General features: G+C 39.0%; 1 protein-coding gene across 1 annotated transcript in view; it reads left to right on the forward strand.

Annotated features, from left to right (window-relative positions):
- kcnn3 (potassium intermediate/small conductance calcium-activated channel, subfamily N, member 3) overlaps window positions 1–22,193 on the forward strand; it is a 46,981-nt gene extending 24,788 nt beyond the window's left edge. The window contains 7 exon segments of the mRNA XM_057340002.1: window positions 2,492–2,788; window positions 5,679–5,800; window positions 7,588–7,729; window positions 11,343–11,453; window positions 17,340–17,467; window positions 19,459–19,528; window positions 20,866–22,193. Coding sequence (XP_057195985.1) covers window positions 2,492–2,788; window positions 5,679–5,800; window positions 7,588–7,729; window positions 11,343–11,453; window positions 17,340–17,467; window positions 19,459–19,528; window positions 20,866–21,189 — 1,194 coding nt within the window. The 3' untranslated portion in view covers window positions 21,190–22,193.
- Window positions 22,194–22,369: the final 176 nt, after the last annotated feature.

The raw sequence follows: 22,369 nt of genomic DNA on the forward strand, positions 1-22,369 counted from the left end.
CATGAGTATTTCTCCCTTACATTCATTCCCTCTGCCTCTTTCTCTCTCTCTTCCACCTCTTTCTATCATGCTGCCTCTCTCTCTCTTTTGCACACACATATAAACACACAGTCATTCTCTCCCTCTCTCACCAGGGGACCCTAATTAAGCTTGGCTGGTCTTTGATGTTGTCGCCTAGGCAACAGTCACCATGACGAGGCTGGCTTTTCCAGAAAAAAAAAACATGCACGTTTAACTGCCATACAACATACATCATGCCCTTCACAGAGTTAGACACACACACATGCGCTGAGCAACATGTTTAAGGGAACAGACTGGCTGGTGTTTACATTATCGGGGCATTCGCGGAAGAAAAGCATTTAGTAAAACATTTTCATTGGATGGTTGGATGACCTGTTGCACCGTGGACGCACAACCACGCAGACGCATGGGCTCATAGTGAATAAATGTGCATGCACTGGCAGTATATCTGCTCATAAATATAACTTCATTCATGAGTTCCTAGGATTCCCATATGATCATTTGCAGCTCTTAAATGTGTCTGTGTGTTTATGTGTGGGAGTGTATACGTGTGTGTGTGTGTGTGTTTCTCAGTCTCAGTGGGGAGAACCCTGCTTGCCTTCTTCGTATCAATTAAACAAGCCTCACCAATATAACACTTACAATTAACATTAAAAACATCTAACACCGCCAACAGCACAATTAGCTTCCCGTTCCATCCTTAGACTCTGCTGATATACCGTCTGACATGAAGTTGCATTGGGAGGGAGAGAGAGCGAGATAGTCATATAACTGTCACAGCACATTATGCCAGCAGAATTCTGCTTGCTTATTGCTCTGTCTGTTTGGCTTTCCTGGCAGGATAAAATTACTATTTAAGCATGTTCTCATTGTGGGGTTTATAAATCTGTTTCCCCTTCATTTAGCCTCCTGTGCTGCTCTTGAGGAATCATTGTACTCCTACAGTTACTCGCAGCGGCTCTACTTTGTAGCTGTTTTAATGAGCTATCTGAATTATTCATTCATAACTAAAGTTTTGGATTAGATGATGAATGGTTAGTCTTGAGGAGTGGTTACATTCGGTGACATTACGTTTTTCATGTGTGAAGTTGGTTCGCAACTTTCATTCGCTGTGAAGGTTTTTTCGTTACACCAGCCATATGGATAGTCTGCAGAGATTTGGGAGTGACATTTGAATTTAAATATAGGAGTAAATCCCTTATATTATTGTTCTGTATGTGTGCAAAAAGACGAGTCAGAGATACAGATACCATATAGCAATGTTTAGGTGACTTGTAGGTGTACATGCCATGGATGTTGGACTGAAACCTTGTATCTTAATGATTTTTATATAATAATTAAGATTTAACCAATTAATTAAAATATTAATAAAAAGTATTGAAAAGAGCTTGTCAACTTGGACAACAGTATGTTTAATTGTTTAAAACATACAGTGTTTTTTATTTCCTGTAAAGTGACAATTTAGAAGATAAAAGCTTTCGGAAATATGAAATTTGTTGCTACAAATTGATAAGAATGATTTAAATGTACTGTAAAAATGTAATTTTAAAGAATTTTAAACATAAGTTACGGAAATAAACTGCACATTTACAAGTTAGGGGTAAAATAACATGAAAAACATGTAATTTTACTTTACAGAATATGTTATATACATTTTTTACAGTCTTACACTGGGTTCACACCAAACGCAAATTAAGTGTTTTGCGCGAGTAAATTACATACAAAGTCAATGCAAAGACGCGTAGACGCGAACTCAGGCGCTGCGAATGACACGAATCGGGCGGCGGAATGTGCGTCAATCTCGTATTCCGCGAAGGTTGAAAATATTTGTCAGATCACGTCACTCACGTGAAGATAACGAATTTTTTCCGCGAGTAATAAAGAGCGCGGAACGCGATTGTTTGCGTTTGGTGTGAACCCAGCATTACACTTATTCAGTTTTACATTAGCACTAAATCCAACCCTAAATTCTGATTGGCTCTTAGGAATAATGTTCCAGGACTGTACTGTAGCATGGATGATGACCCAACATGTGGAATTTTTTAGGACCACACTTCAAATGAGCTGTCACTTCATATTTTTTCAGTTCATTCTGTTAACACAATATGAGGATTTCATGTAATTTGGGTTGCCACACAAAAAGAAATATAGCAACCAACAAAATCCTGTGACTCATCATATTTGTCGCTGATTGGGACCAAAAATCCTTCTGATTTACACGCCTTTTATCGCTTAGAACTTTGTTTTAGGATGTGTTTTATATTTATTTCCTATTTTCCTGTTATTTATGTGCAAGTGAGTGCCGTGTACCCTTGAGCACTTCTTTTGAGTGATTGAATGCTAATTTGGCATCCATTATGCTAAGTGTTTAGACTTGAAATTTATGTCTTGTGAAGGTCTCAATTGAAAATTTGCTTTAAAACTCCATTTCATTTGCAATGTTAAACATTTCTATTCTTCTCCCTCTTAGCTCTTTGTCATTGACAATGGTGCGGATGACTGGCGGATCGCCATGACCATGGAGCGGGTGCTGCTCATTGCTCTCGAGCTGATCGTTTCGGCGGTTCACCCGGTGCCGGGTGACTTCAAATTCATGTGGCGGGCGCGGCTGGCCTTCTCCTACGCTCCCTCGCAGGCGGAGGCGGATCTAGACATGGTGTTGTCTGTGCCCATGTTCCTTAGACTCTACCTCATCGCCAGAGTCATGCTGCTACACAGCAAGCTCTTCACTGATGCCTCCTCCCGCAGTATAGGGGCACTTAACAAGGTCAGAGGTCATGCCAATGGGCTAATTTCAATGAACCTTTATAATGCATACGGAGTTTCAGTGCAACCTACCTTATTTACTAATACAGTAAACCCAGGCACTAAACGCTCAGAAATAGTGCTGTGCTGTATTTAAAATTAGTTCTCCTTTCTATGTGAATTAGACTTATATCCAAAGTCACACTGTTACCACTTTCGTAAATGAAATGGAATTTGAATTTTATATAAAATAGATGTCCAATACATTTTCTATTGACGATGGCAGCAGTTATTCATCAGATGGTGATCGAATGATGAAGAATAACATTATAACCAGGCGCGTGGTGTAGTCGAGCACACTTTCAGCATTTTAAAGAGCCACGGTGGAACGGCACTGTACAGTTTCAGCGAGCACTCCATTTGCAAAGTCCCAGAAAGTACCCAATTAGTGCAAATTGAGATTTTGTGGCCATTTTAATTTGAATAATTTCATTTAAGAATTGGGTGCTAATATAAAATGGGCGACACATGCAAACAAACAGCATGATTAGTGAGTCAATTAATACTTTGGGAATTCCCTCCTGAGGCTTTTGGGTGTGATTATTATTAGTAGTAGTAGTGGGGATGGAATTTGTGCAAGTGTGGTTTACATTAAAGAGTACATAACTAGGGATTTTTAAGATCCTACTTTGGTTTATGGAGTGTCCAACAACACGTTTATGTACATAGAATCTGTAAAAACACTATTATTTTGTAATAATAGGCAGTTATTCTTACATTACTTCTTGACTGACTCTCAAATGATTCGTTCCGCGATTCATATGTCTAATCCCCTCCACAGAAAAGTGAAGTTTTCGCGGTCAGTTTTAGCAAAACATAGGAGGGGACTACATGTAGTGATGTAAATCCGCGGAGGTTCGCGAATCGTACTAGGGACGACTCACTTGCGTGATCCAGAGTCGACTCCCTTTTTTCCAAGCCAATAACTTTGTTATTCATTCACCTTCGGATTTACAACTTGGCAGACTGCTTACTTTCAAACACGGCAACATTACACACTGCATGAAATGTAATTTACATGATCTCATGTTATGTACTCTTTAAGAGTGTCATTTTGGTTTTCAAAATGGCTTTTCCAGCTCGTGTCCCATCACCAGCTTTCTCGTTTTCTGTCAATGGCCCACTTACCCTCACATACTGTCTGGAGAAAATCCCTTTTGGTCTCCCCTGATTTTGACAGCAGGTCTGGACTGACACGACCTGAATCTGTTCATCTGAGAAAGGCAGTATGTATCTATGGCTTAGAGCAGTACAGTCCGGTTTTACAAGGACAGGCATGAGTGACGGAGACCTGTGGTTTTCTATGCACGAGTAAGAGTTTTAACAAAGAAGGATGGACCTGTCAGCTTTGCTGATGATTTGAAGATTTTAAAGCTATGACGTAGCGGTAGCTTGATAGTACAGATATCAAGTGTTGGACATGTGCTTTGTCAAATTGTTTCAACATTGTGAGAATGCAGTCTAGTCTTGCAGCTTGGTGCCACTTGATATAACTGATGACTTTTCTGCTTTAACAGATTTTATGATTGATGGATGTGTGTTTTTCTAGCAGGTTTATCTCTGGTCCCGTTTAGTTGACTGATTGATGTCTGGGAATATTGTGTATCTTTTTTCTGCTTCGTGCTTAAGAGAAGTTGACGAATGACTGGCTGTCAAGGGTTGATATTTCAAAGTTGAATCTTTGTCCTTCCATGCCAACAGAAATAACGTAAAACAGTCGAGAATCGGTCCAGATGTACTTTAATTTGAATGGTTGATTGAAGAGGGTAATCACTTTGTCCTTTGAGAGAAGCTCTTGTTTCAAAGAGATGTAAATGCTAATTCTCTTTGCTCTCATGTTCAATTTGTGCATTAATGATCATGTGGTCTGTCTTAGTTTCTTTCCCCTAGAGAAATTCCCTTTATTAAAGGAAATTAATCAATAATAATGATGAAGGCAATAATATATTTTGATGTTGTGTCTTGAAGTGTAATGATACTACATAGTATTGTGATAGTGTAAACTGGAAGATATCAGATAACTGGACTGTCAAAAATGGACATCGGCAAATTATTTACAGCCTAGGAAAAAGTAAGAGACCATTCCAATTTTTCATTGAATCAGCATTTCTAGGTGTATTGTTGTCATTCCAGTCCAGTGTCTGTTGAATTTTAACAAAATCAAACCTCTTACCTCAAAGTCTTACAGCATGACAAGACACATGAAAACTGTGATAAAAATCCAGGTTATCACATAAAAAATAATTTTTGAACTTTTCCTATATACATGTACAAATATTACTGTTGTATTGCTTAAAGGTGAATATGAATTTGTTTTCTTTGTAGTATTTGAGGTATGAAAAAATACAGAGCATCTTTTCTATTCATTTGACCTGTTTCTCCAGTTTTCATTTTCTCCAAATAAATCCAAATAGAAACACATATATTTTTATTTGAAATTTGGGAGAAATATTGTTAATAGTTCACAGAATAAAACAAAAATGATCATTTTACCTAAACACACACCTAAATAGTAAATTCAGAAAAACTGAAAATGGTCTTTGAAATAGTCTCTTAATTTTTTCTACGGCTGTATATGAAATGAATTAGTTGAAATCATGTATGAAATTAAAATGTCAAATTTTCACCTATTTACATTTCCATGTCCCAGTGCATGCTGGGATAAACATACATTTATTTTAAGTGTAAGCCTATTCAACTTAAAAATGCTTCAATTTAATCTACCGTTATTGTTTATTTAATCTTAAAAATTGTACTTCTGAGTAACCCCCAAAAACTAATAATCTTAATAAAAAATTCTAGTTACTTTATTCAATTGATTTTACACTGTGGTTGTTGTTTTCCCTCTTCAGGTGCACTTTAACACACGGTTTGTGATGAAGACTTTGATGACCATCTGCCCGGGAACTGTGTTGCTGGTCTTCAGTATCTCCCTGTGGATCATCGCTGCCTGGACCGTAAGAGTATGTGAGAGGTGAGAGAATGAACAAATTATTCAGTGCGTTTCAAACTGCGACTTTCTGTCTAGACGCTGTCAAGCTTCTTACGTTTAATGAGGAATCACCCGATTGCACCAATAAGTGGCAGCGGCTGGATGATAACACACCAGTCGAGGTGCAAACACTCCGTGCATCGGCTGTTCTGCAGGGAGGAGAGGAAACGTATACCAGAGAGACTGGAAAGAGGGGGGAAGGAGAAAGAGAAAAGACTGCCATGCTTTTTGCCCTTTCCTTCACACCCTTGTCTTTGAGTGACCTGTTTTCTCGACACAACTTTTTGCTGTTCAGACTCTCTTGGATGTGGTTCAGGCACCAGCCAATCACAACTTCCATCAACAGATTTCCTTTGCATCTTAAAAAGGTTGCTGGATAAACTAGGCCCTCGGGCCAATGAGTAGGTGTTTCTGAATCTACCAGGCGTGTTGTCATGGTTACAAACTCCGAGTGTGTGTGTGTTAGGCTGGGGGTATGCGGTGTGAAATATTGAGGGTTTCCCTCGATTGGGGACTGGAGTTGCGATGATTGCTGTGATAGCTACAGGCTTGAGCAGCGTGACTCCAGCGACGGTTTGCACGTTTCAATTGCCATGTCCGATCAGGACAGCACCTTCCTGACATGAGTCTGCAGGGATCTGCTCTATTTTTATGCACTGCATTCAAAGTCATCATGTGCCAGGTCCTTTCCAGAGGAGACGTCTCCCTGAAGGCTGTGTGCTGCACTTACACAGCCCAACACGTGCACAGCAGGCTTTTTAACCCTCCAGAATTGGAGATATATTTAAAAAAATGTCAAAGGGTCTTTGATGTTCTCCAATGACCTCAAATGAACTTAAAGGGGTTTTCTTATAAGTTCATTCAGGGGAGCTTCACTTTTCCTCCGTTAAAGTCAACTTAAAATTGACATTAATTACGTTCTTAAAACCCATTTTGTTTTCAGTTGAAATTGAAATTTCAACAATAAGAATTATAAAAGCAAAATGATGCAAGTTTAGGCTTAAAAATTTACTTAAATTTTTTAACCTCTTTATCAAGTACTAAATTCAAGTAAATTTTTCTTACTCTATTGGCAGGTATCTATGCTTGTTTTGATCATAAGCTCACTTAATTTAGATGTATTATAAATTATACATTTATAATTGAATAATACAATTATAAATGTTTTTTTTTTCAGAAAACAAGAATTTATATGTTTGGTCATTTTGCTTTGGGAAATGCATCCTGAAATGTTTAATAATTGTACTGCAAAACAAGATAAAAATACGAAATAAGAAATGAATTTTTTGCATTGTATACATCGACATCGGCTCTGTCCTGATATGTAACTTTTCCCGATCCCTTTATCCCCTACAATTTTCACTCAGAAATACTGTACATTAATGCACTGCAAAAATGATTTGTTGTTTTAACTTAAAAAAATATTATTTTTTTTTAAATGCACGCTTTATTAATATTTTACATTGAATTAACTAAAAAATTTTAAGGCAGCCGGGTAACTGAAACAACAAACCAATTTATACTGTACATTGTGGACAATATGAAAGTATTGGGACGCTCCCTTCTAATAAACATGTTCATCTATTCCAGTAATTCCAATACCATATTCCAAAAAAAATTGGTTTCCGTGAAAGCTTAGATGTGTTAATCAGTTCTGCTTATTTCATGTCCTGTTACTGATTCTTTATACCTTCACATGCGGCACTTGTTCAAATACGCCTTAGAAACACTCTTTCTAAAGTAAATCTTTCACCTTTTCTCTCTCTCAGGTATCATGATGCTCAGGATGTGACCAGTAATTTTTTGGGTGCCATGTGGCTTATCTCCATCACTTTCCTCTCCATTGGATACGGAGATATGGTGCCTCACACCTACTGTGGCAAGGGAGTGTGTCTGCTCACAGGAATAATGGTAAACAAACACACATACACACATGCGCAAAAAGAGTTTTCACACTCACAGCAGCAAGGGACAACTTAAAGTTGTTTCTCTTTTTGTTACCTTCTTCTTCTTAGAAATCTAAACATGCTAGCAAACACCATGACATACAAACATCTATTTGGATGAATTCTGTGGTGTATTGAAGGATGGCACATTTGTTCAGCTTTGAGGCTGTTTCAAGCTCTCATTGTTCTGCCTGATTACTTCACGGGATGGAGTTAGCCTAATGTAAGCCCAAGGTATTTCTTTGCATAATTCTGTCCAGGCTTTTATGTCTCTGAGCCAAATGAAAGCGTGACAGCTTGTGTTGAGTGTGTATTATTTATGTAAGGTCAAATATCTGTTAATAGAAATAGCAAGCTTTTTTCTCTTTTGTTTTCTTTTTATGGTTCCTTCTTTTAAACTGTCGATTTCTGTTCCTCTTCACACAGATAATGTGAAAGCTTGTTGTGACAGCAAATGTGACTATTTCTTGAGATTTTGTCAGTGTTTTTCTCACTTCAAAAATCTCTTTTATTGCCTTGTTTTGGTCGTCGAATAAGGTTGACTAGCTGATTCACATTTAATCAGATGTAGTCACATTATTGTGCTCCATATAGCTGTTTTTGAGTGCGAGAATGCATGTAATGCATGTCTTTTTAGTAAAAGGGCGGGCAGCTGATTTTTCAAACCGATTGTGTTCCATCAATGTTTGACTGTTAGCTGGCGGAGAGATGAAAAGCCAGGCGGTAAAAATACAAGAGAGAAAGTGGGAGAGAGAGCGACTGAGTGTTGGAAGTGATTTCTTTTACTGTTGAGAGTGATTGTAATGACTTTCTATAGGTGGAATTATGGGACTTGTTGCTATGACAACATTGAAGGCCAGCTCTGTTCGAATGTACCACTGCCCTGAGGGAACAGGAGTGTTTGGGCAGGGGTTTAGTTCGCCAGCCGCTCTGTGCTGCTAGAGGATTTTGGGGATGTGTGAAGCACCTGTCTCTTTTGTCTGCAAATGTAGATGTGGAACGAAGATGTTAGACATATATCAAAATCTCTTTAACCTCACTTTGTATAATACACTCGCACACAAGATAAAGTACCTAATGGATTGCTATAGTCAAGGGTAATTCTTTCTGTAACATTATAACCGTGTAGATTCAGCATTTCAGACTGAAGCACTTACGCTTCTAACACAATATGTTGTGGTCTGACAGGATTTTTTCTGTACTGTGGCATTAATAACTGTCATATCTGGAAATAGGCTAAGGGTAAAGGAATCTGGTAATACATTTATCATTCGCTTTTGTCTAGTTTTAGAGTATTCAACAACATTTCTGTTTTATTTGCGCTTAGCTCTTATATTAGCAAGTTGCCATATGGGAAACAAGCACATACACATTGTTTCTGTCCTAAAGGGGTTTTCCACAGATGCTCGTTATGTTTTATTAAATGGTAAATATGGCCAACAAAAGTGGATTTTGAAAATCTTCATGTCTTCAGAGAAATGGCTTTGGTGTATTTTGGGGTTTGTAAGTCGCTCTTCGTATGTCCTCTAAGTGGGTTCTTGTAGTTCCATTAGTGCTACAAACACACTCCCGCACACAGTGACAGGAAGCGTACATACATTTTCATTTGTCACTTTTTAATTCAAGTTCATTTGTTATTTGTGGCTCTGTGACCTAATTAACACCCACCCGTGCACCCCCTCAAACACCCGACAGCTTTTTTTCAAGCTAGAAATTTGTTGTGTTTCTCTCTCCTTTTCTGAAATTTCACTCCTCTGACTCAACATACCTCTTTAGTATTAGTTTTTTTATCTTCTTCCACCTGCTTCAATTTCTTTCCTCTGCTCAAATCTTCACATCTCCCACTTCTCTGCAGTCAGTGGCGATGACTTCAGTTTGTGATGTGTTAAGGGATGCGTACAGTATAACACTATGTGTCTGTGTGTTTATAGCTCTAAAGGTTTAAAATATTACTGTTTCTGTCACTGGGGTGGTACCCTTAAAGCTTCCTTTTAGTACCTTTATTACGGGTATACAACGTATAAAATGTTGTACCTTTTTGGGTACATTATTGGACCCTAAGGACCCATTGTTTACCTTAAAGGAACAGTTCACCCAAAAATAAAAATTGTTTTAGTTGTTCCAATTCTGTGTTTCTTTGTTCTGATGAACACAAAGAAAGATGTTTGGAAGATTGCTTGTAACCAAACAGTTCTTGGCCACCATTGACTACCATAGTAGGATTTTTAAAAATAAATTTCTATGTTCTGTTGAACACAAAAGTAGATATTTTGAAGAATTTAAGAAAGCAAACAGTTCTGGAGCACTTTTGACTATGATTGTAATTTCTCCTACTATGGTAGTCAATTGACCCTTCGCAAAACCCACCCCAATCAGCAAAAGCGCTCCCACTGCACTAGAGAATATTTAATAGGAAATAATTATTCCGTATAAAGACCATATTATGATTATGACCATAAAGATCAAATTTTACCTACGATAAAATTCTGGCAGTGTTGATGAGATGCAGTCCTTCAGCGTGGATCATATGACAGTCTATGAGGTAAAACTCCGGACAAGTCTTCTTGTATGAGTCTGTTTTAAGAAGTCTTTATTGTTGTACATTATGACAACTAAGATTCAAGAGTGTGACTTTTAGCTGGGATCATGTGCGTACAGTGTAACGGCGAGCAACAGTCTCGAAGGACATTTTAAAACCGCATAATGCGCAGCCGGTTAAACTCTGTGATTTGATTGTTGGACAAAATGGCAAATAGCAACAGGGGGCACATAATATCGGTGTTATGATTGGTCCAGTCCGGTCACCTGTCAATCAAACTCCAGGCGAAGTGTCAATTATGGCCAACTGTTTAGTTACAAGCATTCTTCCAAATATTTTTCTCTGTGTTACTGTACTTCTGTCAACTTAACTATACCTTTGAAGGTACGCAATAGGTCCTTAAGGTACAATAATGTACCCATAAAGCTACAACATTCTTTTTTTATTATTATTACTTTGTACTCCTGTGTTTCATATTCTAACAGATTATTATTATGAGTGTTTACTTATAGTAATTAAAAACTCATCCTTATCATACTAGTGATTTTTAAACAGCAGTTTGATTTCATTTTATTTTTTTAAGTTAAGGCAATACAACAATAACAATACAACTTTGACAAGCGGTTAGCAAAGAGACACTTCGTTGATCAGTTCATTTCTATTTGTGCAGCTTAGCCCCGCCCACTGTTTGATCTCATTTGACTCAAATTGTACTCCACATTACTGTACACAACAATACATTATGTTGTTATATATCATGCTGTGCTGCAGATTCATGTTTAAATTCTTTGTGCTTGGCTTGGACATGCTAAAATGCATTTCACAAAACACTTGTCTCTCTCTATTTTTATTTGACGACTACTGTCTCACCTTAAATGAACTACAGGAATTGTTTACCTGGCCCATTCTTTGATCTCCCTTGTTTATTATGAAGTTGTACACCACGTGTTTTGTACTAATTATGCGAGTGTGTAATGTTTTCCTGCTTCTGTCGTTTTTTATTCACCTTGACCTTCTGCTCTTCATCTCTCTCACACAGGGAGCAGGATGCACCGCATTGGTTGTTGCCGTGGTAGCCAGGAAGCTTGAGCTGACAAAGGCAGAGAAGCATGTGCATAACTTCATGATGGACACGCAGCTCACCAAACGGGTACGCGCAAACAGACGCGCACAGGGTTCACTCAATGGATACAAAAGTGCAGCCTCGCGTTCGGAGAATGTCTCCCATGCAACAGACGGCATGCTCTCTCCTTTGGTCCTTTTAAATGTTTCATGCGGTTGAAAGACTCAGAAATAGCTCTCCGTATCAAATATGTAGGCAACATCACGGCCGACGTCAGTGACTAGAAGGCTGGTGATCAAGAATTGCATCACAGATGAAAAAAATCACGTAAGCCGCGGAGTGCTGCATCATATAAGCGGCTACAGTACATGCTCAAGCGAGCGAGTGGGAGAGATGCTTAGAAAGAGGAAAATGAGGCACCTTTTCAAAAGTTTATTACCTTGCACTCACTCAATTGCTTCAGCTTAACGGCCTGTCAGAGGAGAGTGAGGAAGGTGGATCGATAAATGCTGTAGCGTTACCGTGGATATCCTCTTCATGCAGTGGGTTTGCTGCTACTATGGTTACAAACCTCTGCTAAAAGAGAGAAAAATCGCTCACAACTGTAACCTCGCAAACCTGTTGCCTTGGAGACACGGTGGCAAAAGGGTTTACTGTACCTGTATTAGACTTTCCCTTCACTCTTCCCATAAGGAATAACTGACGAGACGGTTACAGTACATTCACGCGGGGCGTCAGCGTCAACGCTTCTCATTTACTTTGAATGGGTGACGTCATGCGTTGCCGAATTGAATTATGGGTCCGTCAGCATCACTTCACTGGCGTTGCTCACGGCAGAAGTTGAACATTTCTCAACTTTTCGAGCGCCAACGCAGGCGTCAGCCAATCAGATCTATGGCGTTATTTTAATGACAAATGTCGCGAGCGCATTATTACAAGGCGAGAGCGCATTCTTGTAATACGAGCGCGCGAATCTCTCCGCTCGCACGCCGATTTCCTTTGCGCACAAAACTGGACGCGCGCTTTCAATTATACGCTGCTCTCTTGTGAATTTTCTCTCCTCTCGCTCAGTGAGCATGTGCGCACTCAAAATGCGTGCCGTGCGTCCACGAATCCTTTGATACTCTTGCTCTCAAGAGGTCCTCCTGTGTGTTCCAGGCATTATAGGCTGTCAAAAGTAGTCAACCAATCAGGGATAGGCTTCCACGGCGGGCCAATGTAAATGCGACCTCTTAACTACAGTAGGCCTAATTGTTAAAAATACTTGATGAAAAGAGTTGTTTTTTGTGTTCTTTTTTACAAAAGTGTCATATTAATGTGTAATTCTTGTAAAATAGTATATTGTAAATTGCTGAGTTTCATGCTTATAAAATCTTTTAATATATTAATCTTTTAATGAGTGGATTCTTGCGTGTGGATGGGGGGAACCTCTGGGGCTGTTGCCCAGGGGCACCATGAGGTCTTAATACGCCTCTGGATCCACAACGTTCTCAGGTAACAATTTTAATATATTTGATGCAACATTATTAATCAAATGTACTGTATATTAGAAATGAACGGTAAGGGAGCGTTTGGTATATTGCATAGAAGTTCAGTTTTATGCCCTGAACTTCTGGAACACTGAATGCAGAACACTTACAGTGTCTGTCTGCAAATGCATTAAATGCATAACCAAATAGGTATAGAATATTATATGATATTTCCAAATGCATTCCAAATCTGTTACTATAAAATAAAAAGCTAAAATAATCTAAAATCGTCACCATGATACTTAAAGAGTGTGAAGCTGACGTCATGCCCTATGTTGCATGTTGCGCTGCCATCTTGGGAGGATCATACTCCACTGCTATTATTGTTTTATATGTACCGTTACTTGTTGTAAATATTATTTTAGAATAAAGCTAACTTAAGAAACCAATCTAAATTGTTCAGTAATCAATTTAGTACTATTTTGACAATACTATGTTTAGTGTACGACATGCAATGAGGACCACATGAACTTGAGGGTGTTGGCCTGTTTTGTCTGAATAACATGGTAGTTAAACTGACTAGGATGTTTATATGTAGCCTACAAAGCATCCTAATGTCCCGTTCATTTCTAATATAGATTTGATTAATAATGTTGCATCAAATATATTGTTACCTGAGAACGTGGTGGATCCATCTTGCTTCGTTGAATACGTCGAGTCACTTTCAACCAATAAGATGCCATGTAAGAGGTGGCGTTTTCATTGGCCCGCCGTGGAAGCCTATCCCTGATTGGTTGACTACTTTTGACAGCCTATAATGCCTGGAACACACAGGAGGACCTCTCGAGAGCAAGAGTACCAAAGGATTCGTGGAAGCACGGCACGCATTTTGAGTGCGCACATGCTCACTGAGCGAGAGGAGAGAAAATTCATAAGAGAGCAGTGTATAATTGAAACCGCGCATCCAGTTTTGTGCATGAGCACAGGAAATCGGCGTGCGAGCGAAGAGATTAGCGCGCTCGTATTACAAGAATGCGCTCTCGCCTTGTAATAATGTGCTTGCGACATTTGTCATTAAAATAACGCAATACAGATCGCCCTGTGGAAATAACCTAGTGCAGGCGCTAGCCACTTGCTTTCATGCAAGACCGGAGAACAATTTGATTGGCTGTTGTCGTCGGCCACTATTGCTTCAGTACTATTTCACAAGTAGGCTAAGCGGTACTCAAAGTACAAATTGCGTACACTTTCAAAGCCTGCTGTTGTGTTTTTATTTATTTTTTGACACAAGTTTCCATGAAAACAACAAAATTCAGATAGGAATTACTTTAGTTAGGCTTCTGTTTGTCATATGGGAAGCTATAATAGGCAGACTCCCTCCCTGTGACATCACCATCTTTCATGGCCCTATGCCCACCTCTTTGACAACATTTTAGACACATCATGTCTTCGATTGGTTCCTCGCCCTCCCATTTGTTTCTCCCATTAAATAAAACACCAGTGCTTGAATTAAATGATGTCATATGGGGGGTCCCCACCATGGGATGTTTTGTCTTGGGTGGGACCAAAGATCTTAAAATTTTAAAATAGTTTCAAAATAGTAAATAATTTGTTTACAATATTTACCATATCTTATCTGCACAAATTTTAGATTTGTCATTATTATTATTTAAAAAATGATCTGAGGGACCCCATAAGTCTATTTTTTACCTTTTTATTTTTTAGCGGTCCCTAATGCCTTTAGAGGGTCCCGGATCTCCCCAGACTCCCCTCAATTCGAGCACAGGAAAACACCAGTTTTCACCAATACTGAACGATTATGATCCAGTTAAAAATATTCAGAGTGCCATATGTCCCTCACATTTATCTGTAGTGATTAGGCCATACGAGTGCTCCCACTGTGTTAAGTGTTATTTAATTCTGTAAGTAGCCAAATCAGAGCTCATTTGTCCTTTTTTTCACCATCACACACTCACATACACCTGCACAGCTCGACTTACCGAACTTGTACATGATTGAAGAGCATGTAAGAATCCTTTTCACCTCCCACTGGGTAACAATGTTCACCCCTGGGTTGCATTTTATGCAACATAATATAATGTTTTATAGTATTTTAACCTTTATCTTCTGATGGGAATTGTTTGCTCACCATTGTTTGCACTGCAAATTCAGATTGTGTAAAAATACAATAAAACAAAATACAGTAAAAAACAGACCAGGAGCTACTACAGAGAACAGCATTGTGCGTTTTGAAAATGTACCATTTAAATTTACCACATTAAATAAAGTAATGAATGTAAATAGTAGGGCTGCAACAACTAATCGATAAAATCGATAATAATCGATAATGAAATTCGTTGTCAACGAATTTCATTATCGATTAGTTGGTCTGTGGCGTCACTTGCGAGCTGCGCAGTTATAAATCAAGCGGATCTTCTTCCCTTTTAAAATTACAGTTTTAGTTGTGTCTCTCCGTGCAGCATGAGCTGCGCAGTTTTAAAGTCAGACGTGTCTCTCCGTGGATGCGTCTCTTCGTGCAGCGCGAGGTGCGCAGTTTTAAAGTCAGTGGTTCTCCGTGGATGCGTCTCTTCGTGCAGCGCGAGATGCGCAGTTTAAAAGTCACACGTGTCTCTCCGTGCTGCGCGAGGTGCGCAGTTTTAAAGTCACACTTGTCTCTACGTGCAGCACGAGGTGCACAGTTTAAAAGTCACACTTGTCTCTCCGTGCAGCACGAGGTGCGCAGTTTTAAAGTCACACTTGTCTCTCCGTGCAGCACGAGTGACCCAGTTTTAAAGTCACACGTGTCTCTCTGTGGATACGTCTCTCGTGCGGCACAAGTTGTGCTTTTTTAAAGTCAGACGTGTTTTGCATGCATCTCTTCAAGCTGCGCAGTTTTAAAGTTTAAAGGGGAGAGGTGTTTTAAATGACAAAATTAAAGATTATACTAGTAAAACCCAATTTGTGGCGTTTGCACTTTGCAAAGTACATAATAGGCTAAATACCCTGATTTGGTGGTTTATTTGTAGTTCAGAGGTGGGTAACGAAGTACATTTACTTGAGTACTGTACTTAAGTACACTTTTTGATTATTTGTACTTAAGTATTACTTTTTCTGTTTACTTTTTACTGTACTTCACTACATTTGAATGACAAATAGCTCACTTTTCGTGGCACAAAAAAAATGATTTCCTTGGCCGACCCTCCCTTCGCTCCCACGTTTGGAAGAGACTATTGTCAGTTGCTTCTAATATGACACACCTGAATCAACTCACCAGGTGTGTTAATTATGGAGACATTCACAACATTTTGGGAGAAGGCTAATGAGTTCAGTTGTGTATACTTTTCCCATATCTGATTTACTTATTATAAGCAAAAGATGTAATCACAGTTTTTATCCGTTTCATCGATTAATCCAAAAATAATAATAATCGCCCAACTAATCGATTATCAAAATAATCGTTAGTTGCAGCCCTATAAATAAGATGATTAAGGATGAGGAGGCAAAAGCTCTATAATTTGATTATTTCACACAGTGGGATAATAACTCATGCTGGTATATGTAAACTAGACTGTCACTTCATACAAAAGCTTTCCCTCATCTGAACAAACAACATGTGATTCTCTGTGAATGACAACACACACACTCTCTCTCTCTCTCTCTCTCTCTCTCATTCTTTACCTTGCCCCGTCTGTGACTTGTCTTATAAATGAAACCTGCATTAAGGTTGAGCCTGAGCTCGTACTCTTGGTTTATTAAATACGATAACCAGTGTTAATTAATCAGAGCTGGACTGTGCTAAATCCAGTAACAGTGTGTAAAAAAAAACGTCCAGTGCTGCACTGTGCCTGGAGGAACACTGTCAAATCGGGGGCTTATTAAAAACGAAAGGCTCTGTCCTCCCTCCATTGCCCAGCGAGAATCTAATTGTTCTTTCCTCACGACACGGAGCCCCTTTGAAGTTTCCTCATTCATTTCACTCAAGCTGATTTTCTTTTTTTTCTGTTGTTCCCCATTTCTTTTCCTCCCTTTCTCTTTCTGCTGTCATTTCTGAGACTTGCGGCTTTAAGACATCTCCAAAAAAGAGAAAAACTTTAGAGAAAACTGCAAGGGGCAGAGTTATGTATAGCACCATTTATAATATCACAAGTTGGTTTGAATTGAACCTCAAAACACACTCCTTAAAAAACAACTTAATACTTTATAGACAAACTTTAGTCCTTCACCAACTTTACCACAAGGATCTCCAAAACCATGACCCTCTCTTGTTTGGCATCGCTGGTCTGGGTCCAGAATTGCAAATAGACCGGATGACAGAATTATGGTCTAGAAGATCTATCGTCAGGTGAAATATTTCTCAAAAGGGCTATTAATTTGGCAGACGTTCGGGTTTTGTGTAAGCGGATGAGCGAACGTGTTGGCAAAGCAGAGGTTATACTGTGATCCCTCTTTCCCAATGTGGTTTTTCTGCTGCTAATATTGTTGTTATGGTGACATGTCCCTTCAGATAAAGAATGCCGCGGCGAATGTTCTACGAGAGACCTGGCTGATATACAAACACACCAAACTGATGAAGAAGATCGACCACTCTCGTGTTCGCAAGCACCAGAGGAAATTCCTCCAAGCCATTCACCAGTGAGAAATATTGCCACACACACAACTTTACACAACACATTCATCAAATAATTTATAAATGTTGTTTTCTAGTTAGCTTGCTAAGTGAACTTTAGCAATAATCATCTGAACTAAAACTACACAAAACCTGTTTGAAGTGCTTCACATTCGGGGCGAGTGGCTAGTTGTGATGAGTGTGTTTCTAGCACATCTGACCTAACTACACACATACAATGTACAATATACAAATTGGCTCTGTGGGCATCATAAATACTCTATAAAATGCTGTGCTGTATTTACATATTTCCTATTCAAGCAGGGGTTTGGCCAATAGACTGCACACATGTCAGGATATGTCAAAACTTCTCCGTGGCCCCAAACCCCCCAGTGTTAAACCAAAGGCCATTTACGGAAGTCGTGCCACTCGGCGGCCATGTGTGCAACACCTCTGGGCAGCCTTTTTACATCATAGCAAGTCCACAGTCCTATCTACTTGAATGGAGGAAGACAAATATTTCTAAAATTGCTGGCAAAAATCACAATTAAACTGCATATTTCTGATCAATAATTAAACGTGACATGAATTGCATCAGAACTTTTGGTTTGCTAAGCTTATATTGCGTTAAAAATCACCTTTTTCGAGGTCGCCTAATCTATTGCGCCTGCGCTCAGGCTGGCAAGCGCCTCACGAGAGCCCCGCCCCAGAGAATCGTCAGTCTTTACTGATTGACGATTGGCTCATTTTACAGGAAGGCGGGACTTCCTTCGCTAGAGTGGCCATATTGAACGGTGCATTCCTCACCATTCATTGTAACGGCAGTGGCACATCTTGTTAATATTAATATCTTTGGTTAAAAATCACAGCCATACACTTTAATTTAGCTTTTTGCTATTGCTAATGAGAGTCAACTGGTATTGAGGAGGAATATTTTCATCTTAAAGAGCATTTAATTGGACAAATCTTTCTGTAGTGCAAGTGAGTCATCAGTACTTTTCTATGTTGTCCCAGAAGAGAGCAAATGTAAACTATAATGTGTAAAATTAGTGCTTGCAGTAGTCCATAGAAGCTAAAAGGGAACACTTTGTAAAAAAGGCTGTATTTGTTGACATTAGTGAATTCATTAGCTAACATAAACTAACAATCAGCAATATAGACCACTTCGAATGACGTAAACAACACTGGTTCAACGCTGGTCCAGAAGAATTTCCTGTTTCAGTTTTTTGACACTAGACAAACGTTTGAACAAAATACAACCAACAGAACATTTAGAACTGAATCAAAATGTTAAACAAATATATTTAGGATTTAATTATGTATGTATGATTTAGAAATAAAAGGAATAAAAATGAAATCGGAAGTGCCTCTGGACCAGTGTTTACATCTTGCAAAATTGTCTATAGTTTTTTTATGTTTTAGCATTTATTAATCTTTGTTAATGTTTGCTAATGTATTAATAAATGCTGAAATTAACATAAACTAAGTTTAATAAATGCTGTAGAAGTATTTTTCAATGTTAGTTCATGTTAGCTAATGCATTAACAGATACAACCTGACTGTAAAGTGTTACCAACAATTAAAGTATTTCAAGACCGTATTAACAGGTCTTGATCTGACTGTGAACAAACATGAAACTGACCAAAGTCACTGATATCAGCCTTTTTTGATGCAAATAGTGTAAGTTGGCTGGGGCTGAGGATTCGGTCCTCCTGTCACTGTTTTGGACCTGGTTGACAAAGCACCTGTTAAATTGAAGCCTTTTATTTTAAAGACTCCATGACAAATGATGAAATCCCACACTCATGAACTCCTCAAATCCAGTGCTTTTAGGATTTACGTCCTAATTGTGTATTCATCTCAGAGGATGGAACAACAAACAAATCAAGGAAAACAAGCTGATTAACTTCATAAACCAGCTGTCGGGTTTGAAATTGAAGTCTATGGGTTCTACTGGCATTTATTGGGCTATGTGTGGGATTTATTCATGTGTGTTTCTTTTTTTTTTTTTTTGTAGATTACGGAGTGTTAAAATGGAGCAAAGAAAACTCAGTGATCAAGCCAATACTCTGGTGGATTTATCAAAGGTAAGACTACTATAAACATTACACACTCTCTCTCACACGCACGCAAACGCATAAAAACACAAATCACAGACATGGTCACACATCAGAGCCCACGCATATGCATGTTACATCTGTTAGGAAACAGCAGACGCCCACACACGCTTTCAATGTCATTGTGTTCCCTTTCCTGCAAAATTATCATGTGCCCACATACATACTCACATTCATTATAATGCCCAAGGTTGCGAGTACATAATACCTAGTGACACACACGCATACCTTTGCTTTCCCAAATATATCTCAGCATTCAACTGTTTCCATGCTGACCCATTTGTTGCCGTGGCTTTGTGTCTCCTAGCAACCTGAACAAGTGTTAAAGCAGGGATGACAGTAGAAGCGAGGCTAGAGGGAGAGGGTGGGAGGGGAGGGAGACAGGAAGCTGAGGAATGACCGAAATTGTGTGCAATTTATGATATGTTTTGTGATGTCTGTGTGCATGTGTTTGTGACTTTTTACTGAATGTACCCCCTGTTTAGTGAGCGTGTGTACGTATTTCTTCTTCGTGAATGAGACGACATGTAATTTGTACAGGATTCCGAGTTGTTGTGTATTTGTGGACTCCACACCATTTTTTTTTTTGTATATATTTGAAGACGTAGTACATCATGTGCCTGGACTTTTATTGTGTTTTGTATATTCTGTCCTTTTCTCTCTGTCCACGTTTGATTTTCTCATTCCAATTTTTCATTCCAATTACTGTAGTTCCTAAAGAATGGATAGAAAAGGAAATTCTGCCATCATTTACTCGCCATCATTTTGTTGCAGCTATCTGATTTTACTTCTTCTATGGAACACAAAAGGAGTTATCTCTATGTCTAAATTTCCATTTACTGTACAATGAAAGTGAATGGGGACCAGGAACAGACGTGGTTACCATTCACTTTCTTTGTCTAAAATCATTTCATTCATTTAAAAAAAAATTTTTTCCTATGCTCCTATTTCCTTTGGATAACTTTAGCATCTTTACTCCACAGAAAAACAATTATTGCTTAAAACGATTGCTCAGGGAACCTGTTGGAGATCTCCAGTACAGTTCTTTATACAACCAAAAAAATATATAACCATGCCACATGGTCCAAATTGATGGTAAAGTATGGTTTCGTGAAAACCTTTTTCTAATCTTGTTGCTTGAAAGTAATCTCATTACTGTCTTGGTGAAACAACTGAGGTATTAAACAGATCTCATTTTTGACTTTTCTTTTTTCTCCTCTAATAACTCTCTCCTCGCACTTTATCTCTGACCCCTTTACCTTTCAACACAACAGTGTTTCTGAAAACTCCATTTTCTCTCTACATAGATGCAGAGAGTCATGTATGAACTGATGTCAGAGCTGAACGACCGCAGAGAGGATCTGGAGAGGCAAATGTTAAGTCTGGAGCAGCGTGTGGAACGGTTGACAGCCGGTTTTAATGCCCTTCCTGCTCACCTGTCCGCAACGCTCAGCACTCAGCACGCCGCCCTTGTTCAACTGCTGCGTGAGCGCGACGCCAAGGTCCCGAACCCCACCGTGCCTGCTGTGCTATCACCCAGCCTGCCACTAGCCAACCCACCCATCAGCTCCACCACCACCACGGCCCAGCCGGCAGATGGCAGTCCCAATACCAGCACCTCCAGCAGCTGAGAGCGCTGGTGTGGGCGGGACCTCTGGGGGTAGAGAGATGGACGCACAGTCAAAATTTAAAGAAGTGATGACATGATCATATACACACATACACGTATAGCCTACTGTAATGCACTGTAACTTCAAGTATTACACAGCTTACGCCAGAGAATACGTCATGACGGAGAGGCTACCATTTGCACAAAAACCCCAATGACAAAACTGCCATATTTCACTTAAAGTCCATGAGAAGGACAACCTTTACTGTTAACATGAATGTATACATTTCCGAAGACACTGACACACGACATACATGTTAACATGCATGGACACACACTCACATTATGTCTTTGCTACCAAAGTGCTCTGTCTATAGTTGACTGAAACTGACTTTTGTGCGTGTTGGAAATGATGCGTGTTTAGAGGGTTACGGATATAAATAACCAATGCCCACGAATGTTATGATTGACGAATCATCACAGGTATCTGGACAGCACCTTTTTAAAGTCTGAAAGCGACTAACAGCCATTTGAGCGAAGCATTATTTCGAAGCCAGTCGGTACATTATCCAACCACCGCATGAAGGTGGAACAGCTGCTCACACGGAAATAACTGTAGAATGAGTGATTATAGTCATTTTCTGAGTGGAATTGCTTCTATTAAATGGTTTGTTGGAATAAGAGACTATTTTACTTCTGACCCTATTTCAACGGAGACCATTTTGAAAACTGACTAATAGTGACACTCTGTGGCCGGAATACTGAATTATATCCGCTCGGAAATTTGTACAGTATGCTATTACTGAACCTTAGCTTTGTATCGCTCAGTTTTTTTACTAATAATGACTAACGCAGTTAAAGCTCATATTTATTATAATTATACGATAGCGTTATTCTCATTCGTAAAAAAAATATGATTGCTGTATAAATAACGATTTTATTAATATTATTATAGATGAGGGAGGTGCCGTTTGAGGTTGAAATTATTTTGTAATTTTATTTTACCAGAAGATAATTAATAAAGTATATATCTATACATGACTGTGTTTGCGTGTGCGTATCATTGTGGAACTGACAACACCTTTCATGACACGAGTTTGAAGTTGCCGACGTGCACGTCACTCACACGGTCTTGAAGATACTTTTAGTTTATAGAGGCCACTCTTAACTTTTATTGCCTTTGGAAATCGTCAACAGATTTG

Source organism: Triplophysa rosa, linkage group LG8, assembly GCF_024868665.1.
Source record: "Triplophysa rosa linkage group LG8, Trosa_1v2, whole genome shotgun sequence".
NCBI lineage: Eukaryota > Metazoa > Chordata > Actinopteri > Cypriniformes > Nemacheilidae > Triplophysa > Triplophysa rosa.